Genomic DNA, 23,880 nt, shown 5'->3' with positions numbered 1-23,880 from the left:
ATAGGCCAATCGTTACAGTAGATATGTTTCGAGGCATTTTCGTAAAATCAGGGAATGATACACAGATGCGCTCGAAATATGCTGATTCCTGGTCTATTCTGCGCTCCTTACTACTGCCCTCAATGCCTCAAGCGGCAAAAACCAATGCTATATGCGAACATTTATGCAACAAAAAGGGAAGCTCCTGCACCCATCCCATGCCCAATGGTCGCAACAAGGTCAATCAATATCAGCGGCGAGCGCACGACACGCAACGAATCAAACGTCTCGCACCCTCTGCCTTGAAGCACCAGGCGCCAAACCTGGCGGTATCTCGGTTTCAACAAGCTCCAAACCGCTGAGGCTAGGATACCGCTTGCTGAAGCTATCCACGTCGAAGTCGGCATCCTCGGCTCCGACGGATGTGCTTGGTGCTTGTGGATTCTGTGAAGACGTTGCCACCCGGGACAAGGAAGCAGTATTCGAAAATGATGGCGGCAAGTGTTCACCAGCGATACCCGTCCTCAATGCCTTGGGCTTAGGTGGTGCAGATGGTCGTGCCTGCGGGCCGGTCGTGGCTCTCCCTGCGGCTGGAGGCACAGACGGCGAGGAACCAGGTCGTGTCTTTGCATAGGCGAGATCAGCCGCCGGAATCACGGACGGGTTCAAGATAGGCTTGCGTGCCACAGGCGGTGCAAGGGGTTGCGATCTTACTCCACCCTGGAGCTCCTGGGGATGTGGTGGGAGCGGTTTACCCGCATTCGTGTCGGTGTAGTGTCCATAGCCTTCGGCGGTCCTTGTCTTTGTTGGGCTCTTCTGGCTATCGTCTAGAAGACTCTTCACCCGGTTCTGGATTGTACTCGCACGCGTTGAACCTGCTTTTCCTCCCTTCCCTTGGTCGCCTTGTTCAGCTAATCGTCTCTTGTATTCTGCTGCCGCATTTGCAACGCGTTTTTCCTCCTGACTGAGCCGTCTCCTTTCCAGCTCGCGTTTGACCTCAGGGGGTAGATCTTGGGTCTCGTCGATGGCGCGGTCATCATCGCTCTGATCCCCTGTTGCTTCGGAGCCGGCAATGGGCGTGAGCTGTTTGCCGGAAGGATCCAGAAGGGTATCGGTAGGCGTGAGCGGAGGCTCGAGACCTCGGTTGCCCGCAGTATTGTTGTTCTCGAACTTCCGGAACGCATCGCCAAACTTGCCCTTGACTATGTTTTTGGTGTTACTCGTGAGAGATGACAAGCTAGATCGCTTGGTGTGTTTTGACTGGCTGCTGCTTCTGCGATGTTTCTTCTGCCCGGCATCGTCTTGCTCCATAGACTTCAAGAAGTCAACGTTTGATGCAATATTCTTCTCATCCACATCGGCCTCAAGATCCTGAACTGGTGGTGACGTGGGTCCTTGGGTCAACAGGGATACATCGAAGTTCCTGCTCGAACGCTTCTCCCGGTCACGAAGGTAGTCGAGATTGGATTCCACATGGATGCTGCTGGGACGAGCCTGGGGATTCGCAGATTTCGAACGGTCCAGAGCAGCACCAAGATCGTACGGTGAGGGGCGCTGGCCCTCTAAGGATGGTCGTGACGAAGCCGGAGACCTTGGGATGGTAAGTGTAGAGGTCAGAGACTTGGTCCTTGAGTCCAGTAGAGTGGGCCGTGTTGGGAGGGTATGGTCCGGCTTGAGGGAAGGACTGGGTAATGGTTTATCAAACGTACGGGGAGTGCTCAACGTGCGGTTATGATGAGGAACGTCAGGCACTCGCCAAATAGGTCTCTTATTGACATCAGGCAATGGTTGAGGCAAAGCAATCAGCTCTGGTGACGTTTGCGTGCCGGTGGATACCATTTTGCTTGGTCTAAGCGGAGTAGGCTGTTGTAAAGGAGATGCCGTTGCGCGAGAGCTCTCTCTCGGAGGTCGGAATTGCTTCGCTGAGCTGGGTTGGTCGGCCGAAGGCGCAACAGAGGCTGGTTTCGAGATTGCTGCGGAGTCCGCTTTCTTATTGGGAGGTATAGCAAAAGCCTCATCCGCAAGGGCCTGAGTGACACGCTTGTTGAGGTCGTCTTGCGGAACAACGTTATTGGATGGTAGTCCTTGGCTGAATTCGAATTTTTGTCCACGGTCATGTAACAGAGAGAACTCATCGAGTGACGGAAAACGAGCGGCTAATTCATCAGCTGCGGCGCTTCGGACCTGGATGTTTTGAGAATCTAGCGCAGCAAATGGATCAGAGCTCGTTCCTCTCATAGGCGAGGGACTTGGCTTTGCTCCGGACGGCTGCTGGTTGGGTGCGGTTGGCCTTCCTCTTCTCATTGGTGTGACCTCTGGAATCATTTGCACTTGCTGCACGGGTGCAACCTTCTGAAGTCCAATAACGGGGGGAGAAGAGGCGACAGAAGATTCGGTTGACGGCAATTGCTGATTTCTCCGGTCTTGAGATTGTGTCCGGTCGGCATATATCTTTGCAATGTTAGTAGGAAGGGACATAGGAGTCTATAGGATGCATACATCTTTGATAGGCACACTTCTGTGTCTCATGGAGCAAACCTCAACCACGACCTGATAGATGTTGGGGCGATGTTGGGGGTTCTCACGTAGCATGGAAGCTGATGACAAGATTAGCTTTCGTCTCTGGATCAGGAGGAGTCGAGCGCACCAATCAGCCTCTTCAGGCGATCCGAGAACTGAGGATATGAGGGGAATTTGAAGCTCGCATTCAAGATGGCCATCTGCCCCACTTCCTCGAAAGGCGTCGTGTAGTAGCAGAGCTTGTACAGAAGCACCCCAAGGGCCCAGATATCACTCTTCTCGTCTATGGGCTGTCTCCTGTAGACATCGATCATCTCCGGACTCCGATACTGCAGTGTGGTATGCCGCTGTACATCCTCCTCGATCAATCTCGCCTCAGCAGCAGTGGTAGCGGCTGGTCTCGGGGGAGCCGTTGATCCAAAGTCGCAGAGTTTGTATATCCTAGAGGATCCAGAGTTTGTGATGAGAACATTCTCCACCTTCAGGTCCCTGTGCAATAGCGGTGGCCTAAGATAGTGCATCGTGGCGACCCCCTCGGCAACATCGGAGAAGATGTGCAATATCTCTGGTTCTGTCAAGCGATTCTGTAGCCTTGTGTTCATAAAGTCTATGAGTCCCCCTCCGGAACAGTATTCCATGAGTAGGAAGACCTCATAGCCTCCGCCCTTGAGTTGGGAAGCATGCGAGTCGATGTACGTGACGATGTGCTTGTGGCCCCTGAGCTTCTTCATGGTTTCCACCTCTGTCCGCATGTTCGCCAGAGCCTCCCTATCCGGGACGGCAACGCGCTTCAGTACGGCTATGTCGGGGGTATGGGCATGGTCGGAGGTCTTGGGGACGCGGACCAGGTATACATGGGCGAAGCCGCCCTCGGACAGGTATTTCTCGATGGTAACACGGTGGTTGCCGACCTGGACTTTGGTGCCAGGAGCAAAGGTGCCCGGCGGCGCATTTGAGGCGGGAGGAGCTCCGTGGTAGGCAGGCTGGGCGGGGATGGAAGAGGGCGCTGGAGGTGCATACCTGGCGGAGGCCATGGTAGGCGGTGAGAAGGCCGGAGGGACTCAGGCGCGAGGGACAGGGACTAAGGAGAGAACATGCAGGGCTCCAAAGAAGAGACAGAAAGGAGAGTCGAGGATCAATGAGTGAGTGTGCGCGTTGTGGGAGCCGGTGCACGCAGAGTGTAGGTCATGGGTTTGTGCCTGGTGAGGATGCGGTGGCTGAAGGTCAGGACCCTCGTGGATGCGATAGCTGGGTGATGGTCCCGCTGAAAGTCGGCGGCACCTCCGCCTGGACGGGGCGTGTTGCGAAATGTACGAGCATGGGGAAGGGTAAGGGTATTTCACATTTTTCGCCAACAGAGACTGTCCGGTTGTTTGTTTTGCACATTTTGTCAGTCTGTTGTTGCTGTTGTTGGCCGTCGTGTTGCTGTCCAAGGAACTTGTGGCGCAGCTGTGGCGAGTGTGTGGCGCCCACATGCTGTTACAAGTACATACAGTAGTCCACTTTGGGCATCAAGCCTAGTCTGGCGTAGTGTAACTGGGAACGAGAGTGTACGCTATCGACTATAGAGCGCAGACGAGCCTAGATCTGTGTACGCGCGTTTCAGGTCACAGAGAGATTGAGAAACACGCAAAAACTCGAAGACAGGCGTGCATGCGGAGTAGGGAAACGAGGTGCCAGTATGGCCCACAAGAGGGATCTGACAATGTGTTTTGCCTGCTACAGGAACTGCATCATCAGTTGGGTAGTCTAATCTTGCTGACGAGGTCCAGCAGAGAAGGTGATCTCTGACCGTAACCCAAGAACGCAAGTCTTCACAAGAGGTAGGAAAACGGGATCTGTGTTGAGCCTTGGACGCTTCTTCAAGTCCATATGAGTTTCTTTCGCCAGCGCCTTTCATGAATACTCTAACAGTGCCCCCTGTCCGTCCAGAAGACACACGATTAAACGGCTGCCCGCACCCCGTTCCTGGCTGTTGCCTTACACAGTAGACACGGCTATCTACCTAGGTACTCGGTCCGGACCGAGTACACACGACGTCACACCTTTTGTCCGTCTGGGCCCAATTGGCCCTCCACAAGTGTTCAGCATTTTGTCGGGCTTGCCCTCTTTCGGCCTCCGTAACGTGCGCCAGTTATGTCACGTGATCCTTCCAAGGCGGCCCGGGGCCCCGCGGATCTCTTCGCCAATCGCCCGCCATCGCGGCCTCGTCACCAACCAGGGTCAAGTCAACCACTGTGGTACAGAGGTAATCCAACCTGCCCTCCCCCGCCTTCTCATCAACAAACCATCCAACCCTCCCGCTCAGAAACAACCAAATACGGTCATTTATACCATACCTCCCATTCCCTCTGCTTGCCGCATATCCATCGACGCCCGTCAACAACATGTCGCGAGCTCGCAGAGTCCAGCGCGACGCCAGCCGTACCCGCTCCGACACCTCCGCGTCCACTTCCCCCGACCGCGGTGTCGACCTCGACGATGACAAGGACTCCTTCATGAGCCAGGACAACGATTCGCAGTCATCCCTGTCCCCTTCCCTGACTCCCGACTCCGAACAAGAGACGTTGCGCCGCGCCTTTGAAGAACGCTCTCGTGTTTCGCCCATCTCGCGTCTGCCCGCCGAGTTGATGATAGCCATCTTCTCCAAACTCTCGTCGCCCATCGATCTTCGGAACTGCATGCTGGTCTCCAAGGATTGGGCCCACAACAGCGTTGCCCTGCTATGGCACCGGCCCCACACAGGCAATTGGGAGTGCGTGAGGAACGTCATATCCACCGTCTCGAACCCCAACAGTTACTTCGACTACAGCAGCCTCGTCAAGAGGCTCAACCTTTCCAACCTAGGCTCGCAAGTCAACGATGGAACCTTGCAACCCCTGTCCGGTTGCAAACGGGTGGAGCGGTTGACCTTGACCGGCTGCACAAGGCTGACCGATCTCAGCTTGACCGCCATGCTCCAAGGCAATCGCAGGCTGTTGGCCCTCGATGTCTCGAATGTCGGCTCCATAACAGACAGGACCATGTACGCCCTGGCCGAGAACGCGGTCCGGCTCCAGGGACTGAATATCACAAAGTGCGACAAGATCTCGGATGGAGCACTCGAGGCGGTCGCACGAAACTGCAAGCAGATCAAGAGGGTAAGCACATCAGGCTTCACCTAGTCGTCGGCGGATGCTAACGATTGCTAGTTGAAACTCAACGGCTGTGAACAGTTGACGGACAGGGCTATCATCGCCTTCGCGAGAAACTGCCGTTACCTGCTTGAGGTCGATCTCTTCGCCTGTAGCAATTTGGAAGACGAGTCCGTCACCAGCTTGATAACCGAAGGCCCTCACCTTCGGGAGCTGCGTCTGGCGCGCTGCACACGCATCACAGATCAAGCCTTTCTCCGTCTGCCCCCGGACACGACCTACGAAAGTCTTCGCATCCTTGACCTGACGGATTGCGGGGAATTGCAGGATGCTGGTGTCCAGAAGATTGTCACCGCTGCCCCTCGTCTGCGCAACTTGGTCCTGGCGAAATGCAGAAGAATCACCGATCGTGCTGTTTTGGCCATCACACGACTGGGGAAGAATCTCCACTTTCTTCACCTGGGCCACTGTGTAAATATCACCGATTTTGGTCTCAATATGCTCATCAAAGCGTGCAACCGGATTCGATATATCGATCTGGCTTGCTGCACCGAGTTGACCGATAACTCCGTTACCCAACTAGCCACCTTGCCCAAGTTGAAGCGTATAGGGCTAGTCAAGTGTAGCAATATCACAGACCGGACCATACAGGCGCTTGCACGACCCAAGCAGTTGGGCCCCGGCGGACCGGTGACGGCGACTGTGCTGGAGAGGGTACACTTGAGCTACTGCACCAATCTGACCCTGGGGGTAAGTCGTCAGGCTCGCCTTCGCGTCTCAAGATATTAACAGGTACTAGGGGATCTACACCCTGCTGAGACACTGCCCGAAGTTGACGCATCTGAGCTTGACCGGAGTGCATGCCTTTCTGCGCGACGACCTGCTTGAATTCATCCGCCCGGCTCCTGAAGGTTCGTCGTGATGACCCCTCTGTATGATCATGATGCTAACAACCCTTAGAATTCAACGAACATCAGCGTGAAGTCTTCTGCGTCTTCAGCGGCGCAGGCGTCGTCCGTCTCCGGCAATACCTATTGAATAACCCACCGGGTATGGTTCCACGCCTCGGTTTCGGAACCGGCGACAATCCAAACGATGCCGCCACCACAATGTACGATGATGGGGAGGAGCCCGAGATGATTGACGTGACTGTGCAGGCGAATACGATGGCCATTGACGAGGCGTGGGAGGATGTTGGCGGCGACAATCATGAGGGGGAGGTTGATTAGATGACGTTCTGATCGTGCAGTCTCCCAGTGGCAGAAGAGATGGTTCCACGATGTTACGGCTTACGGCCTTTGCTTTTCATTATGCTTTCCTTTGTTTTCCGTTTCTCTTGCACCTCGGTGCGCATCGTTTGACGTTGCGTGGAGAGACGTCTCGCTTTCCGCTGCTGGGGCTGCCGCTTTCTTATCGATGCGGACGGCGGGCAGGTGTGTGGAGAGCAGACTCGCTCCGCGGAGACATTTGCGGCATGCGTTGTCGGCGTCGTATGGCCTTTTGATACCCCCCTTTTTCAGTGGATGTTGCGGTTGCGGTTGCGGTTCCTGTGGTTGGCGTTTGTGTTTCTAGGTTTCGCCCGTGTGGTGCGAGTCATGGGGGGGATGATGGGCTGGATGGGATGGGATGGGATGGGTTCTGGTCAGGATAACCAGGATATGGATATGAAGTATATGAGTATACGCGTGTTTGGTGCGATAGAGTCAGGTTTATGGTATATGCGAGAGATGTGCGAGTGTCACTTGATTTGTGTGTGCATGAGATGTAGGAAGTACTGGGGCCTCAAACTGCGATTTTTGGTCTCGTCTTCCAAAGGATAGCAGATCCATATTGTGCATATACCTAACTTATAAACACTCCCCACACCTTGCTCCCCTAACAAGTCGGTGCGACGACATATCTTTTGCACAGCCACTGTCTTGGCGTCGTAAAGAAATGTCTTGCTGCTCTGCTCCTACTTTCCCCATCCGTGCACGACCTGCCTCGCCACAACTAAAACAAATCTCTCGTCCTACGGGGTGGCGCTTGTCCTATTGCCTGCTCCATCACACACCATCATTTGCCAGGCTCATTCTGACTCACGACAGATCAGTCACTACAAACACGGCGTCATCTCAGCCCTTGTGGCACGCTTCTCTCCGCCCTTCTTTCCCTCTTCCCATCTATCTAAAAGCCCAACCATTCCAACCTTCAACCCCGGACTCCAATTTCTTTCTCCAACCAAGCTCAACATTTCACGTCCATCCTTGTTCCGTCTACAGCGCGTCTTCCCGAGCGCCGCAATAATGTCTGGACGTAGAGGCGGAGGAGATAGGGGCGGCGGCCGCAACCCAAGAGATATGCCGAGGGAGCAGCAGGTCTCGAGGAAAGTGAGTTGGTTGCTGCGGCATGGGGCGGAGCAAGAGGGGTTGAAGTTGGGGAAGGGCGGGTGGGTGAATGTGGCGGATGCTGTAGGTCATATTTCTTTCTTTCTTTCTTTTCCACATGTCGGTTCAATATTTGTGCGTGTGTGCTGTCCATGGCATTTTCATCGATCCTTTTTGAGAAAAAGGATATGGTTTGTAAAAGAAAGAGAGGAGGGATTTGTGGGATGCCGGGAGGATGGAAAACATAATCAAGATCATCAGTGGTTTGCGAGATTATCAAACGACAAAATCTCACTAACCGTCTCCCCAGCTCAACACCCCCTCACTGCGCAGACTCAACCTCAGCTTCGCCGAACTCAAAACCATAGTCGAAACAAACGACAAGCAGCGCTTCTCCCTCATCCCCGCTTCCTCTCTGTCCACTTCATCCACCAACAATAATCACCCCTCCTCATCCCAAGACTCAAATCCCAATGCACCCGAAGAACCATCCTCCACTACCGCCCCCGAAATCCCCTCCCGACCCCCCATCGACCCCTCCAACCCCTCCGCCTACCTCATCCGCGCCAACCAAGGCCACTCGCTCAAACTCGACCACGAAGGCCTCCTCACCCCCATCACCGAGGCCGCAGCCAACATCCCCCGGCTCTGCGTGCACGGCACCACCGAAGCCGCGTGGCCCCTGATCCTGAAAGGCGGGGGGCTGCGCAAAATGAGCCGCAATCATATCCACTGCGCCGCAGGCTTACCTAGGGGATTCAAGAGATTAGAAGACGACGATGCTGGTGGTAGTGGTGGTGCCGGTGGTGGTCCCGATGGTGGCGGCGCCGCCCCGCCGGTGATTTCGGGCATGCGGCTGTCGTCGTCGATCATCATCTATATCGATATCCGGGCCGCGATGGCCGAGGGCATCAGGTTCTTTTTGAGCGATAATGGGGTCGTGTTGACGGAGGGGGATGAGAATGGGTTGTTGCCGTGTAGGTTCTTTGAGAGGGTCGAGTGTAGGAAGAAGGGGAGGGAGCGCGTGTTGATGAGGGATGGGAAGGTGCCTGAGGGGGTGGAGGTGGATGTTGAGGCGTGGGAGAGGGAGGTGGGGAAGCTGGGAGGCAAGGGGAAAGGTGGGAGAGGGGGGAGAGGGGGAGGGAAGAGAGGTGGGAGAGGAGGTGGGAGGGCGAAGGGTGGGGATGGGAATGGGGAGAGTGTGGGTCTGGAGCAGGTTGGAGGCGAGTAATCGCTATTACGAGAGAGAGATGAAGGTCGTATTCTGAAATGCAATTAAATTGCGCTTCTCGCAACCGAGCTGGCTGTGTGGATCTAAATGCACTCGTACGTAATTTTCCATCCACGACCACCGTTTCTGACACGAAATTATCCAATCAACCTACCCCTTACTCCTCACCCGCCATCCTTCTCCTAACAGTGCCATATCCTCTAGCTGATAAATGGTAGCACATGTAGTACATACAGAACGTGACGTCGACAGCACCCAGCCTTGGACAGCAGGGTAGAGACGATGTAGAAGCCTTTATAGAGTTGCCATTCTCTCTTCTAACTGTACAATAACTGAAGAAGAGTACAGCAGCTCTATGCTTCAGTCCTAGGAGAACAGAACGCGTACGTTAGTCTCCCTCGGCGTGAGTAGCACCTCGTCTGTCCATCTAATCCAGCCAAATGTCGACATTGCTTTTCACAAAGGCGATCATGAGTAACGTTTCGACACATCGACAGGAAATCGTTACATTCCTAGTATTCATTCATTTTGTTCTCCTTGTTGATCTATGGTCGCGCTCATCGAGCTTTTGAGGCCATTTTAATTCCATCCATAGTCCTTCTATAACGTCGACATTGAGCAAGCCCTAATCCTTCTCTATTGTGACTATAGTAGCCAAGCTGTGAACAGAAACCACAGAAATGAGAGATAAAAATACCAGCGCATGACCAAAGGACACAGCCCAAAAATCAAAATCAAAGCTCCAAGTACTCCAGGGTATCATGTCGTCAAGAGAGAGAGTTGAATCTAGAACGGCTGTTAGGTCCTTTCGCAGCGGCGTAAGAGCACAGCTCCTGCCTCAACGCCAGCCTGTCTTCTGGTGCCAAAGAGGTATATAGTATAATGGATGCTGTAGGTCGAAGCGGACAATTCTCCGGTCCTTTCCCTACTTTCAATGAATCTGCTGGTAGACCGTGATAAGGGTATGAAGACCAGAATGGAAAACGGACATCTTGATCAACCAGTGAAGTCATGAGGGTACAGAAAGCGCGTGGCCAACTCATGCCATGCCTGTCCGCTCTGGTGGTCGAACAGCAGGCTAACCGATAACCGAATTTGACAGGTTCCAGATTGCCGTCTGTCTGCCAACACCTTCTTTATCCTGACATCAGCGCCAATTCTGCGGCCCAGAGCCGCCAGAAAGACCATAGTCGGGGTGGTTGCCGTATCCAGACCGAGCGTTATTTAGACCGAGACTCTGGTCCATGAAAGTGTTTGCCCATTCTTCCCCGCCCAGCAAGTCAGCAAAGTTCATGTTGCCGGTGCTAGGAGAACTGGTCATCTGGATATTCTGGGAAGCTGTCCGCGATTGTATATTGCTTCGCTGCTGGGCACCTTGCATCAAATACATAGGCATCGGGCCGAAGACCTGCACATCGGTGTCGTTCCACGGCCGAGAGTCCACAGGGACATCCAGGCTTCCTGGATCAAAAGCAACTGGGGGTTTCATATCGTGAGCAACCTGGTAGGGTAAGCTGGTAACCGTGGGGGGCATGTCTGCCTTGAAGCCCTGAGGATTATTGTTATTCTCGAACGTTGTCATAGGCTGATTTGGATATGCAAAGGGGTCTGGAGACGGGAACATCATTGCACTGACGTCGGAGAGTGGAACGCTCAGGCCCGTAGGTTCAACGAAGGAGTTCCCCAATGGAGTTGCGGGGAACGAATGGTTGGGTTGGTGCTGAATCTTGCCATTCACTGGCACGACAAAACTCCCACCGATTGTGGTTGCCGACGTGGGCGTCAGATTCGGCCGGGATTCATAGAAATCAGCTTTAGGCTGCAATGAAGCGCGCGCATAGGCTGGATCAATCCCCAGAGCGGTGAGTTGAGCCTGGGATACGGGTAGTGTACTGCCGGATGTGGGTTTGTGATCCGGCATCGTTTCAGGAAGGGTGTTGGCTCGCCGTAGATCTGCAGCGACAAAATCCTCAGGCTGGAGACGCGCCGGGCGGTTGTGTTGGAGTTGTGGGGAATGCCCTTGTCCGCGCTTTTTACCAGCGACGGCGTGTATGTCCTCCGCCACCCGCTTCATTCTCTCAGGCAAGCGCTCGAAAATCGACTACGCGGCAGTTAGTATTAGTAGTAATGCCATTACGAGTTTGCATACATTGAGTGTCTTCGTGCATCGATCAGCAGCCATGCTTCGTTCTGCAAACTGGGCCAAAACCGCTTTGCCTCTTTCGGCTTCTCGGTACAACTCATGGCTTGTCGGGCCGGTGGGATTCTCTAAAACGAAATACAGAATTGAGATGATGGCGAAGAACGTGGTGTACATTGAAAACCAGTACGCGCCAATCAGCAGGCCACGACTGTTCATTTGCTCGGTAATGTGGATGATGTTGCGCGACACGCTGATGCACGCAGAGGCGCATGCGAACGCCCTCTGATCGACGGCTTGGGTTCGAAAGGCCCTGGATACGTAATGTAGAAATGGGCGGTAGAGTAAAAGTTGGGCATGTCCAAAAGCCATCCTCAAAAGCTGTTGAACCCTGGCGAACATTAGCGGAGGGTTTGATGACAGATGACAGACACAGAATATAATCACCTCATCATAATAGGCGAAGCCTCGCTCGCAGGTCGCAGCGCCTCCGGGAGTTCGTCGAGCCAGTATTGCAAAGCTTTCTCGAGTTGACGGATCTTTGAGTAGCTAACAGTGTAAGTAACGGAACTGTTGCCATCAGACTGCGTTCCTTTGATCGGGTAAACATGCTTGCAGATGTCACTGAGAATAAGGACAAGTCTGGTATGCGCGTTGGAAGCTGCAATTACGGATATTTCGCCTTGGGGCATCGATCGAATGTCCGTCTCGGTGATGTACTCATCGTCTACCTCGACCGGCCACTCTTGGTCGACATCCTCATCCCTCAAGAAGATGGGAAGACCCAGCATAGCCCCAACGTAGATGTCCATTCTTCGTATCGTCCAAAACAGGCGCTTCCGAACCTCCGCTTCTATCGGGTTGAAGTTGACACTGAAGGATCGATGAAGCCCCAGGCGCAGGGCCGATCGCATCGCGACTCCGATATATGCATAGCATGTGGGAAGCTTCGCAGAAGATTGTAAGAACTGTATCATGAAAACAACAGCCTGCAGTGAGGTCAGATCCCTGCAGTCTGCTATGTCCAGCAGCTGTCGAGATGCCCTGAAATATTTGAAACTACGACACGTCAGCGAATGCACACTTGTCGGAAGCGTGGAAATCCCTCTCACCCATGATCAATATCTGTCTCATAACGATGTTCTTCTGAAGGCTCCTCTGGACTCGAGAAAAGGGTCCCGAGCGCGAGTACCGCGTATAACAGCGGCAGAAAGGAGTGCTCCGCGCTCCCGTAGCTGTCCGGTGAGACGTCATAGACGCGATCCAGAAGTTTGTAAAAGGAGGGAAGGTGCACAACTCGCATCAAGGCACCCGAGTCAATCAGGGCACTGTCGCACAGCGCCTTCGCCTCCGCCTTGGGGGGTAAATCGGTAGCGGGCGGCGCCGTGCTGTGATGCTCAACGGGGGAATGATGAGCGGAAATCGGGGAATCAAAGACGTAGGATCGAGGGCGGTTTTTGATCAAAGGAGAAGCGGCGGGTTCGGGAAGAGGCATAATATCTCCGAACTGCTGTTGCAGTCGTCTCATAAACGTGAGACCTGACGAATGACCATGGTAATCCCACTTTCCGTCGGCATCCAGATCCAACTGACCCGTTGCCTTTACCATTGACTCCAAGCGCCAATCCTGAGACTCGTCTCTCATCGGTTCCTGTGGCACTGGTTGCATAGGCGCATTCTGCACTGGGTCCTGAGGGCGCGCGACGGGCATGGACCGTGGGGGCAGTACTCCATTCTGTAAGTTAAGGTCAAGATTTGGGTCATTCAAATCAACGGCAGGTAAGACCATGGACAACAGGGCTTTTGCGCGCTTCAGTTGCGTCTCCAGAGCCTCAACATACTGCGGGGGCGCATTCCGGCGCCTGTTCGAAGGCTGGTCGTATGTGCACTCTAAATGATGTCAGTGAGATGACATGAACCTGGCGACGAGTTCGACCTGAAGGAAGGGGAGCACACCATAGCTATAGACTGTACAGTGAGTGCAAGGCTGCTTGCCGTCACACTTGATTTTCTTCCTCCGGCACTCATCACAGGCACGTGTGACACGACGTCGCTTTTGTAGAGGCCCTCCGGGGGTTTTCTGCGTTTGCTCGGGCTTTTCGTCATGGTTAATGGGTGAGTTGTATCCAGGAGCATCTGCAACATCGTCGACTTGGGGCGTGTCATGCGAGACGCTTTGAGAGGAGGCTGTGGTGCGGACGTCGGCCGTCTCGGAAGCGGAAGCGGGAGAGCCCATGGTGATGATGCATAGGGAACAGCATTGCAGGGCACGGGCAAGCTAAGAAGGAAACAGAGGGAGGGACTCTGCGGCGGTGAGTAAGCAAGCAGGCTGGAGTTAGCAGTGAAGGAGAGAGAGGGCGCAGGCGTGCGTCAGGGCACTGCATCTCCCATCAGAGAATTACTCTCAGGGTGCAAGGTGGAGTCTCTTGTCGGCTCCCGTGAGCTGCCGCAGTGAGCAACTAGCGTCTTGCCCAACCCAAGGTCGGCGCCGAGTGGTCAACCATGAACGACAAGCCCATGGCGGAGAAGGGCGCTGGGAAGGCTGGATACGGTTATGATTCGAAGATGCGGTATCGTACTGTGCTACTCCCCTGCCTCTTGCTCTCGGATGCGCGTCTGCGGCCCCGCTGAAGTGGAGATGGTGGCTCAAAACGGTGGCTCCCTTGTCGGCTCCTTGTGGCTCCCTGGTCACCAACAACAAGCCGCAAGGACGGAGGACGGAGGACGGAGGATGATGACACAGGTACCCTTAGGGTAACATGGTGGAGAGTGGGTGAAAGCCATGCCAAGACCGAGGCCCGCGCTTCGGATGCAGAATTCATCCGATGTGGCGTCGTATCGCATCGCATTGCTTGGGAGTTCAAAATGCGCATCAGGACCGCTTCTGGCATACTCTACCATATCCAACAAGTACACAGTAATAACGTACAACACCCACCACAGAAGCATACGCGGCCTCTAGGTTGCCGGCTTCTCTGGCTTTGCTGGATGGCTGGCTCCTGGTATTCTGCGGCCTCGGTAACCCATTATTGTCGGATTGTCGGTCGCAATAATGGCCGGTTTCCTCCCGATAACAAGAGTTGAATGACGGATCAGCAGCCGAATGTCGCCTTGTGTCGCTTGTTGCGGGACCCTGGAGGCTTCCGAACCTTGAACGCATCTTCAGAAAGAGATCAACTCCATGACCTATGAATAGATCCAATATCAGAACTGGACGCCAAGGCTCTCTCGAAATGCAACGCAAACCCACGGCGCACCGCAGCTGTACTCCCCTTCGGGTTATACTCAGCGTCCTTGGTTAGTAGTTGAAATAGCATGAACGAGCAGTCCGTGGTGCTGTTCGCTCGTCTTTGTTGCTCGTCCTAGAACAAGATGCGTGCCATCATGCCGTTTTCTAATGTAAAACCGTCGAAGTTAAGGTAACCCGCCGGGGCTCACAGCTGTGTACGTCGTATGCTGTAGTAATAGCGAAATAAGCCGTCGACAATGTCACTCCTCCACAATGATGAAGATCCCATTATTTTCCTTTTTCAAGAAGGGAACAGTGATATGCGAACCCACATTGTATTACGTACCTATTCCATGACTTTGGGATCAGGCACTAGTAGGATCCTGGCTGAGCGAAAAAAGTGGAGGTGCATTTTATTAGCACCAGTGGCTTTTGGTTCCAAGAATGGAATTGGTGCCCCGCCGTCCACAACTCCGGCCATTTTCCAGGACGGCGAAAGACGAAGGCGGACAGTCAACCAACCACATAAATCGCATGCTGAGAGCTGGTGCATATCCGTCACGGAAGTACTGCTGTTGTTTCCTCCTGCGAATTCGAAGGGCGTCCGTAGTTGTAAAGGGAGAACTCCCAGTCTCTCATGTTGCAATCTTGCATCGATGGGGTAGTAAAGGACCAGTCACGAATTAAGCGAACGACTGTCAGGCGCTTGCGAGCTGTAGGAAGCTTGCATCTCCCTGCACATGTCAGACCACTTTTGAAGCTCCATGTGGCAGGGATTGTCCGGAAGAAAACACCAAATCCTGATAGTTGGGAATCTAGCATTTATTTGAAGAGGTTGCCCTTGTCGGGGTGCAAGTGAAGGGAGCTCCAGGGAGACATTGAGTCCGACCATACGTAGCTATCGGGATGGAACGACGCCGCTTCCAGAAAAGGCCGCGCTTGCATCTTGAGATCGAAGGCATCCCACATGTTGCGATATCTGTCGGAGATAGTGGTATTGAATGTGTGGCCCAGAAAAGGGTGATGTGCGAGTTGCAGAAACAGCACCGACCTCTACAAACATCAGTGAGGTTCAGTTCTCCAAGGGGGTTCTCCTGCAGACGCAATGTCTTTCCAAAGGAGCCACTGAATCATGGAACATCAATGAACCCTCAAGCTCTCATTGCAGGAAGCCTTTCCTCCAGAACTTCACGAAACCTTCCAGAATAACCCAAGGGAAGAGAACGATCGGTACGAGCAACGTCGATATTCGATTGCTATATCGCTGATAGCATTTAAACCTGCCGGTGATCGATTTCAGAAAAGGACAGCTTCACTCGGCTTGTCGGTTGATGAAGAACAACTGCATGAGACGGATAACAACAGGCTCTCTTGATGGCCGCTGTTGGCTCTGAACTGGCATGACGACATATCCGGGAGCAAAGATTCAGAAAAGACGTTGTTTGATTGAGAGAGCCGAATAGGGAAAACTGTTCCCACCAATGAAGCGAAGACAGCAAGAGGAAGTCAGTGACGGAGAGCGACTCGTTGTAGGTGGACAATGGATCGGGCATGGCACCGTTTGCATTGATTGCACGGCTGTATTGTCAGGCACCTGGAGGAAAATCTGATGGGTGCGCTTTTGCAACACGCCATGGATGTAGGCATTCAGCCTGGGTCGGGGCGGAGTAGAACTTGTTGCCTGGGGCGGATATTCCGTGCACACAATCGATCCATTGCCGGTTGAGGGGAGTGGGAGTGGGACTGAAATGGTGTCCAGATGGAGTTGAACTTGGAGATAGTTCCTTGTCATCTCGTGATTATGACCGCTCACCGAAAGCAAGAAATCGTTAGCAGACCTGGCAATTACTCTATCGCCCGAGCAGAAGCCGAGCAGTCCTGGCTGGCTACTAAATGGTATTGTGCCGCTGTGTGGGTATGGTATGAGTGACATAGGGCACCACGAAGTAATTGGCATATCGGAATTTGGTACAATGGTGGCAGAGGCAGGAGAAATGCGATGTTGAAGTTCTCCAGGGCTCCAAGTTGATGTTGTGGTCGACGCTAAGCCGCTTTGGGCTCGGTTAGCCTGGCCAAGCAACCTCGCACTTTTGATTTTGAACGAACCTCACGACTTCGACAACCGCCGACCAACTAACCACAGCATACCCACAACCCCGAATTCCAGCACGATGTCGACGTTCGAACCGGTCATCGTGTACGTATACCCTCTGGCACCCGCACACACACATGTTCCTATACGAATCGCAGCCGCCGGTCCCGCAACTGGCTAGCACTTCATTCATGAACGCCAAACTGACCTGAACTACAGCATTGACGGGAAAGGCCATTTACTTGGCCGCCTGGCCAGCACGGTTGCGAAGCAACTGTTGAACGGCCAGAAGATCGTCGTCGTCCGCTGCGAGGCCCTCAACATCTCCGGAGAGTTCTTCCGTGCGAAGCGTACGTCTACACCTTTATCTCGATCGCGATATCGAAGCACGAAAGGCATCCCAGCGATTGTTAGAGAGGCAGATATTGCGCGCTGGAGTCGAGGGATGCCCGAGTGCATCGTGGCGATCAGGAGGATGCTCACAAGGCATTGGACAGATAACTGACATTGTAATGCTCTAGTCAAGTACCAGGCTTTCCTGCGCAAGCAAACCCGGTTCAACCCCACCCGCGGAGGTACGGTTTCCCAGCCATATAGCCCAACGTGGCTCTCTACGCGTGCGGTTGTTCTGACATTTGTTTAGGCCCTTTCCACTTCCGTGCCCCCTCCAAGATCTTCTGGCGCACCGTCCGCGGCATGATTCCCCACAAGACCGCCCGTGGCGCCGCTGCCATGGAGCGCCTCAAGACTTTCGAGGGCATTCCCCCGCCCTATGACAAGAAGAAGCGCGTCGTGGTTCCCCAAGCTCTTCGTGTGCTGAGGCTGAAGCCCGGCCGTAAGTACTGCACTGTTGGCCGTCTCGGACACGAGTTCGGCTGGAAGTACCAGGACGTTGTTGCTAGGTATGCTCTCCGAGTCGTGTTGGAATTCGAAATGTCGTATGCTGACTCTGCACTCAGGCTCGAGGAGAGGAGGAAGGTTAAGGGTGCCGCATACTACGAGCGCAAGAAGGCTGCGCGGAGGCAATTGGCGGAGGCTCAGAAGACGGCTCAGGTCGGTGCTGAGGTCAAGAAGCAGCTTGCCGAGTACGGATACTAGGTTTCGGCAGGGGCAGCGGATGGGTTTTCAAGCGGTTGAGCACGTGGGTCGGCGCGAAATGCATTGGTCTCATGGGGATTTTTTTCAACCTCAAACATTATCTGGACCGGTCGAAAGGGTGTCCTGGCAAAAGAGCATATAATCAGGTGCTCGCGAGTTCATGGGTCTCTTTCAAGGTCGGCCAATTGTCTCTGATACTCACTTACGGCTAGACGAAATGAAAATCTCAGAGAACACGCAGTACTGATGCTGTGATAGAACTGGTTTCGTTAATAATATCAGTAGACTCGGCGTTGGAATTCGAAAGTGTCAAACATCACTTCTCTCTTTTTGCACTCCAGAATAGCGCGTTATACATGTACAACTCTCAGAAATACGAGCAATTCGGGGCCAATCACAGCTTCGGTCGGATGACGTCTCGGGGACGAGGAGCTGTGCCAGCCCAAGGGTTTCGAGACGACCTCGGCATTGTCTCCGGTTCCCCCACACGAGTACCTACTCCACCCGTATCCCGCATTCCCCAGGTTGTTGAACCGCTCGTTTACCACTGCATGTTTTCGTTGATTATTGTTCAGGGTACTCGGATCCTTTCCAGTTTTCTTCAGCATGTCCCCCATTGATCGCTTGCAGAAATTAGCTTCCCATTTCACGTCAGGAACTCCCGAGCCGGCCATTCATCCCGGTGACAGCCATGAATACCACCATCGACACAACTACCATGCACTGAGCCCTACCGTTTTTCTCTGGCGGGCAGCGCAGATTGAGCCAAACGTACTGAGCCAAACGCACAAAGACCTGTGTCTCACGTATATGTCCCCCAGCTAACTCGCACGTCCAAAGGCTACCGCAATCTACCATGTCACCGCGAACAAGAAGATCCTCCGCCGTTCATACATCGAGGCCGCCGACAGAGCGCGAGGCTTGGCCTACTATCTGCGAAAGCATGGCTACAAGCGAGTCGGCATCCTGTGCACAAACACTCCCGCTTTTCTAGAATCTCTGTATGGCATAGCGGCCGCTGGGGCGGTTTCCGTTGGCGTAAACTACCGTTTGAAGACGGACGATATATCCTACATATTCCAGCATTCCGAAGTCGACATCATTATTGCAGACTATGAATTCGAGCATTTGCTCGCATCATACAGGAAAACAAAGCCGAATGTCCCAGTGATAGTGGATAACGATACAGATGCTACAGAGGGAGCGCTGAGCGGTCCCTTCGACGCCGCGGTGCTTGACGGGTTGAAATATGACGCCGAGACCGGTGGAAGGGGATGGGCTGGCTTGGAGATTTTGCCCAAAAGCGAGGACGACCTCATTGCTTTGGCCTACACCAGTGGCACTACCGCGCGACCCAAGGGTGTCGAGTACACACATCGCGGATGCTACCTTGCTGCGCTCGCCAACGTCATCGAGTCGGGCCTCAACTATCACACGGGCAGATGCAGGTACTTATGGACGCTTCCCATGTTCCACGCTACAGGCTGGACCTTTCCATGGGCAGTAACCGCTGTGCGAGGAACGCATTACTGTCTCCGAAAGATCGACTACCCCGAGATTTGGAGACTATTGAAGGAAGAGCAAATCACGCACTTCAATGCCGCACCCACAGTGAACACCCTGCTTTGCGCCGCGAAGGAGGCCGAGAGACTTGACAAACCCGTGCGTGTCACCGTGGCAGCGAGCCCGCCTTCTGCATTCCTTTTCGAGCAAATGACCAAGCTCAACTTGCAACCCGTCCATGTATACGGCCTCACCGAGACGTACGGCCCCATCACGAAGGGCTACCACATGCCAGAATGGGAAGAACTCCCCGAGAAGGAGAAATACGCCAAGATGGCGAGACAAGGTCATGGCTTCGTAACGAGCTTACCTGCACGCGTCATCAAGACTGACCAGCCGGAGGGTGTTATCATTGACGTCGCCCGCGATGGCAAGGAGATTGGAGAAATCGTGTTTGAGGGCAATATCTGCGCGAAGGGTTACTATAAGGATGCCGAAGCAACGAGGAAACTGTGGGCTGGGGGTGTGAGTCATAGTGGAGATTTGGCTGTTTGGCATCCGGATGGGGCCATCCAGATCTTGGATCGGGCGAAGGATATCATCATTTCTGGTATGTCTCTTTCTACTGTGGAAGAAGAGTGGCGTGGCTAACTCAGTAATTAGGAGGAGAGAACATCTCTAGCGTTGCATTGGAAAGCATGCTGGCCAGACACCCTGCCATACTTGAAGTCGGCGTCGTGGCCGTACCGGACTCCCACTGGGGTGAGCGTCCCAAGGCCTTCGTAACGATCAAGGCTGGTGAGAATGTACGCGGGGAAGACATCATCGATTGGGCCAAGCACAGGAGCGAAATCAGCAAATTCATGGTGCCTAGGGAAGTGGAGATTGTGAATGAGTTGCCCAAGACGAGCACGGGGAAGCTGAAGAAAAATGTGCTGAGGGAGTGGGCGAAGGGGAATAGGAATGCGAAATAAGGAAATACGGAGTGATGTGAAGGGATACCCATTTTCTAAGAGCATGTAATTTGTATGTTGCGTGTAGCGTGGCCGATTTCTGATGTTGTCTGTCATCTTTCGCTCAATCGCGGACGCACTTCAAACTTCCTGCACATGTGCACATGTTGTCGCGACTTCCGGCGTCCTTATTACATGAGTCAACTTTATTCGAGCTCATGTATGGAATGTCAGCTTATCTGACCAAAGCGTTTGCCCGTCTCCCACCAGTTATAAAAGCACGACTTTCCTCCCACCAGTTCGGCTCCTCACAAACCTCACTTCTTGTTTCATCAAAATAGAATCAGCAGGCCACAGCTGAATGTCTCTGCGCGTTGGTTTCTAAAACTATCGCGTTTGCTCATGAATGTTTGGTAGCTCGAACTTTTGCGAGCCGTGCCTCATGAGCTCTTGTAAATATTCGTTTGAAGACGGTGCTCGTTTCTAGAGGATTTGATGAAATCTTGCTGACTTAGGTGAGGTTTTCTTTTTTGCGTATCTCGGTTTGGAAAGTGGTGATGGTGATAATAATATCCACTGCTACTACTACCCTAAGCGGGGAAGGGGGACGGTAAGGGGAACGGTAAGGGGAACGAGAAAGGGGGAAGAACGAAAATCTATATAAACCCCCTTCTTTTCTACCTTCGTACTCCTCTACGATATCAACGGTTCGCTTTGGTTCCCAAATAAAAAGAAAAATATCGTCGACCGGATATCATGTTTCTCAACTCCTAAAATTTCTACGAGAGACCTCTGATGTTGCTGTTCGTGTTCTTCTTTTCCTTTTGGGACGTGCAAAACTCGGTCATAGTGGCACTATGTTTCTACTCGTCTAGTCGTTGATATCCGTGATGGTGATGGTCACCGCTACTAAGACCGTCTAGTCGTTGATATCCGTGATGGTGATGATCACCGCCACGGAGACCTCACTGTAAGAACAGGAAAAGTATATAAATCCCCTCCGTTCCCACTTGCTGGCTTTACCAACGCGCTTTCCTCTACTGACCTAAAAAATGCGCCTAAGGAGAAACATGTGCACCTTGCTTTCCAAAAGTCTCTCTTCCAGAAATACATGGGTAGTGAGGATCACCACCACCACCAGGACAGTGACCGGTATTAATCTAATAGGGGGACGTGCGGCGCTGGGAATCTATATAAACCGCTTGAACTCCTCTAGTATTCCTTCTTCACGACATCAACAGCTCCCTTGAGCATCCTAAAAAACACCCATCACATTCTCATGTGGACCTGAGCTTCTGCAAACTTGAAAATGAGATCTTGAAAGCGTATGTGCGTTGTGTTTTCTCGAGAAAATTGGGAGATTGGGTAGTAGGGCGTTCATGGTTTGGGCCAGCGCTGTTTGATAGCGGTGGTGGTGATCATCATCACCCTGCTGATAAGTGTCCAAGTTTGAGAGTGAGTAATATATAAACACCCCTCCTCTCCCTCTTTCCAACTGCATACAGTTCATTTTTCTCCCTCAATCTTGAAAGGTGATAGCAGCTATGGCATGTGTCACTCACTCTCTAAAAGTGCATGTTATGGCTTCGGCATGTGCGTCTTTGAGAAGTGACACTGTTTGATGTCGGTGGTGGTGATCATCACCCCTACTTCCCTGGGGTAATGCTTGATCTCGCAGTTGAGTGAGGTATATAAACCTCCTTCTCTCCCTCTTTCCAACTGCACACAGTTCGTTTTGTCCGCCAACCTCGAAAAGCATGGAGCTACCAACATGTGTGGCTCGTCTTTGACAATCGCGACCGCGGAAAAGAATGTTCGCCTTAGCTGATGTTTGGGAGTGCCTTTGTTGCGTTTGCTAGATTATGACGTCGGTGTCGTGTAGTTTGCGGGTTGGGTGCAGCTTTTTTTTTTTTGTGATGCTGGATATGGCGGTGATGGTGATGATGATGAGGTTCAAGCAATCTTCCACACTTTAGATGCCGTGAAGGGTTCCAACAAGGGTAGGAAAGTATAAAAAGATAGCTCTTCCTCCTTCTCTCATGCACACTTTCCTTGTTTTGCATCTTCTATAACTATCGACCTATTGCAATGTCCTAATAAACACCATCAACCACGAAGATGTAGTTGTTGAACGGTTTTTTGTTTCCTGTGTTACTCTGTAATGCAGTATGTTGCTTAAGGCTACGTCTTGATATCGTAATGGCGAATGTGGTGATAGTGATGATGAAGATGATGAAGGTTAGGCAGTTCTTCGGATCGTGGCAAATGCCGTAAGCGGTCGCAACGAGGGCAAAGGAAGTATAAAAGGAGATTTTTTTGCTCCCCGTCCTTCTTTTGCGCACAAAAATTCTCTTTTTTCTTATTTCTAAAAGGAAGTCTCTGCCTTGACATGGACGGACGCAGGAGATCTGTGCACGGGAAGTGCCATGACACGCAAGTCTCCAGGCAGGAGCCATTGTCATGTTGAAGATGGTGATGATGATAATAATAATAACGTTAGAGCACTCTTTGGATGCTCCTAAACGCGTAAGTAGCTTTAGCAAAGGCTAGGGAAATATATAAGGAGGCTCAGGGAGCCTTTGTGCTCCTTTTCTCGTGCACACACTTCCAGTTTCCCATTTCCAAAAACGCTTTTCAAAGCTCTCTATGTTCGACAGAAGAAATTCCCCGTGTCTCATGCACTTCAACGTGACCTCCCCGCGGTCATGTGAGAGTCTTAAACAGGAGCCTAACAGTGACATATTTTGCATCAAAGCAAGTGAAGTAGCATGTCATGTATAACCCCCAAATGTAGTGTATCAAAATAGGCTCAACGACCATGATAGAGGTCCCATCAGAAGTTGCAAATCTTACATGAGGTTTGCGAGCTGGCACTACCTCGTTAATAACGAAGCTAGTCGCGAAGGATATAAACCCAGGGTTTTGTTCCTCTTCTATAGTACCATTCTCTTTCAGCGAAAATTCAAAATGGCACCCAAACGAAAAAATGTGGACGAGGCACACTGATGTGATTTTGGACCCGATTTCGTACGTTGTTTTTCGCACCGAGGGAGGTATCTATAACGCAGAGGTGCATGAATGGTCACAAGCATATATAAAGAATTACTCTACTGATGATAATGACCAGCATCGTTACCTCTATTGTTGAGCGAGGAAGGGTATATAAAGCGTTACTCTGTCGCATCTACAACACGCTCTTTCCTTACTTTCCGGGATCAAAATAGTTTATCACATGTCATGGATCGTTTTTTCCGAAAATATCGTCGTATGATTTCATGTTTTGTTTGCCTGTGGCTTCAATATCCATATCTAGGTTTGTATGAGACTACCCTGGTGTATAGTATTTATATTTTCATATCTCTATTTTTCCAAGAACTGGTGATGTGCAACACCCACGGTGTTGATTGTGATCATTACCTTTGCAAAGTCCTACCTCTCGCATAACGAGGAGAGCACTATATAAACACCCTCGTTCTACCATATATTCCCCCCATCACAATAAACAACGCCGACACAAAATCCAAAAAGCGACGATTCCCATGCGATGGGAGCGCCCATTTGGGACGCTCGAATCTCACTGAGACTGCAGCATGTGGGTTACGGGCTCCGCTGTACTTCTTCGTTCCAGCATTTAA

The 23,880-nt window shown here is 52.4% G+C and overlaps 7 protein-coding genes across 7 annotated transcripts; 4 read left to right on the top strand and 3 right to left on the bottom strand.

Moving 5' to 3' along the window:
* Positions 1–30: 30 nt before the first annotated feature.
* On the bottom strand, positions 31–3,931 carry EI97DRAFT_494712 (uncharacterized protein). Its single transcript, XM_033802403.1, has 3 exons — positions 2,627–3,931; positions 2,479–2,576; positions 31–2,430 (listed from the first exon to the last, which is right to left on the bottom strand). The coding sequence occupies exons 1-3, from the start codon at positions 3,531–3,533 to the stop codon at positions 259–261; spliced, it is 3,177 nt and encodes a 1,058-aa protein (XP_033652970.1). The 5' UTR covers positions 3,534–3,931; the 3' UTR covers positions 31–258.
* Positions 3,932–4,886: 955 nt separating this feature from the next.
* EI97DRAFT_459337 (RNI-like protein) lies at positions 4,887–6,862 on the top strand (the record flags this gene model as incomplete). The annotated part of the gene is made up of 4 exons (XM_033800997.1): positions 4,887–5,639; positions 5,691–6,383; positions 6,433–6,544; positions 6,594–6,862. The coding sequence occupies 4 exons, from the start codon at positions 4,887–4,889 to the stop codon at positions 6,860–6,862; spliced, it is 1,827 nt and encodes a 608-aa protein (XP_033652969.1).
* Positions 6,863–7,601: 739 nt separating this feature from the next.
* On the top strand, positions 7,602–9,230 carry EI97DRAFT_468001 (uncharacterized protein; the record flags this gene model as incomplete). Its single annotated transcript, XM_033801632.1, has 2 exons — positions 7,602–8,083; positions 8,310–9,230. The coding sequence occupies exons 1-2, from the start codon at positions 7,919–7,921 to the stop codon at positions 9,228–9,230; spliced, it is 1,086 nt and encodes a 361-aa protein (XP_033652968.1). The 5' UTR covers positions 7,602–7,918.
* A 1,147-nt stretch (positions 9,231–10,377) lies between these two features.
* On the bottom strand, positions 10,378–13,606 carry EI97DRAFT_450995 (uncharacterized protein; the record flags this gene model as incomplete). Its single annotated transcript, XM_033800317.1, has 5 exons — positions 10,378–11,331; positions 11,380–11,761; positions 11,818–12,414; positions 12,483–13,260; positions 13,327–13,606. The coding sequence occupies 5 exons, from the start codon at positions 13,604–13,606 to the stop codon at positions 10,378–10,380; spliced, it is 2,991 nt and encodes a 996-aa protein (XP_033652967.1).
* A 2,176-nt stretch (positions 13,607–15,782) lies between these two features.
* EI97DRAFT_74369 (uncharacterized protein) lies at positions 15,783–16,730 on the bottom strand. The gene has a single exon (XM_033803047.1). It carries the CDS (start codon positions 16,554–16,556, stop codon positions 16,026–16,028), a length of 531 nt encoding a protein of 176 aa, XP_033652966.1. The 5' UTR covers positions 16,557–16,730; the 3' UTR covers positions 15,783–16,025.
* A 10-nt stretch (positions 16,731–16,740) lies between these two features.
* Positions 16,741–17,809, top strand: EI97DRAFT_434267 (ribosomal protein L13). The gene is made up of 5 exons (XM_033798593.1): positions 16,741–16,796; positions 16,911–17,041; positions 17,213–17,266; positions 17,335–17,593; positions 17,651–17,809. The coding sequence occupies exons 1-5, from the start codon at positions 16,771–16,773 to the stop codon at positions 17,787–17,789; spliced, it is 609 nt and encodes a 202-aa protein (XP_033652965.1). The 5' UTR covers positions 16,741–16,770; the 3' UTR covers positions 17,790–17,809.
* A 464-nt stretch (positions 17,810–18,273) lies between these two features.
* EI97DRAFT_434265 (acetyl-CoA synthetase-like protein) lies at positions 18,274–20,608 on the top strand. Its single transcript, XM_033798592.1, has 3 exons — positions 18,274–18,560; positions 18,630–19,902; positions 19,956–20,608. The coding sequence occupies exons 1-3, from the start codon at positions 18,396–18,398 to the stop codon at positions 20,264–20,266; spliced, it is 1,749 nt and encodes a 582-aa protein (XP_033652964.1). The 5' UTR covers positions 18,274–18,395; the 3' UTR covers positions 20,267–20,608.
* Positions 20,609–23,880: the final 3,272 nt, after the last annotated feature.

Source organism: Westerdykella ornata (assembly GCF_010094085.1).
Source record: "Westerdykella ornata strain CBS 379.55 unplaced genomic scaffold EI97scaffold_14, whole genome shotgun sequence".
Taxonomy (NCBI): domain Eukaryota; kingdom Fungi; phylum Ascomycota; class Dothideomycetes; order Pleosporales; family Sporormiaceae; genus Westerdykella; species Westerdykella ornata.
Note: the sequence above shows the minus strand (reverse complement) of the source record. Positions and strands in the feature narration are given on the sequence as shown.

Coding starts and splice junctions, on each gene's coding strand:
- EI97DRAFT_494712 (XM_033802403.1), bottom strand. CDS start 3,533: ATGGCCTCCGCCAGGTATGCACCTCCAGCGCCCTCTTCCATCCCCGCC. Junction 2,577..2,626: donor TCGCCTGAAGAGGCTGATTG/GTGCGCTCGACT, acceptor TCTTGTCATCAG/CTTCCATGCTACGTGAGAAC. Junction 2,431..2,478: donor GAAGTGTGCCTATCAAAGAT/GTATGCATCCTA, acceptor AACATTGCAAAG/ATATATGCCGACCGGACACA.
- EI97DRAFT_74369 (XM_033803047.1), bottom strand. CDS start 16,556: ATGCCAATTACTTCGTGGTGCCCTATGTCACTCATACCATACCCACAC.
- EI97DRAFT_434267 (XM_033798593.1), top strand. CDS start 16,771: ATGTCGACGTTCGAACCGGTCATCGT. Junction 17,042..17,212: donor AGAGTTCTTCCGTGCGAAGC/GTACGTCTACAC, acceptor GTAATGCTCTAG/TCAAGTACCAGGCTTTCCTG. Junction 17,594..17,650: donor TACCAGGACGTTGTTGCTAG/GTATGCTCTCCG, acceptor CTCTGCACTCAG/GCTCGAGGAGAGGAGGAAGG.
- EI97DRAFT_434265 (XM_033798592.1), top strand. CDS start 18,396: ATGTCCCCCATTGATCGCTTGCAGAAATTAGCTTCCCATTTCACGTCA. Junction 18,561..18,629: donor CAGCGCAGATTGAGCCAAAC/GTACTGAGCCAA, acceptor GCACGTCCAAAG/GCTACCGCAATCTACCATGT. Junction 19,903..19,955: donor GAAGGATATCATCATTTCTG/GTATGTCTCTTT, acceptor CTCAGTAATTAG/GAGGAGAGAACATCTCTAGC.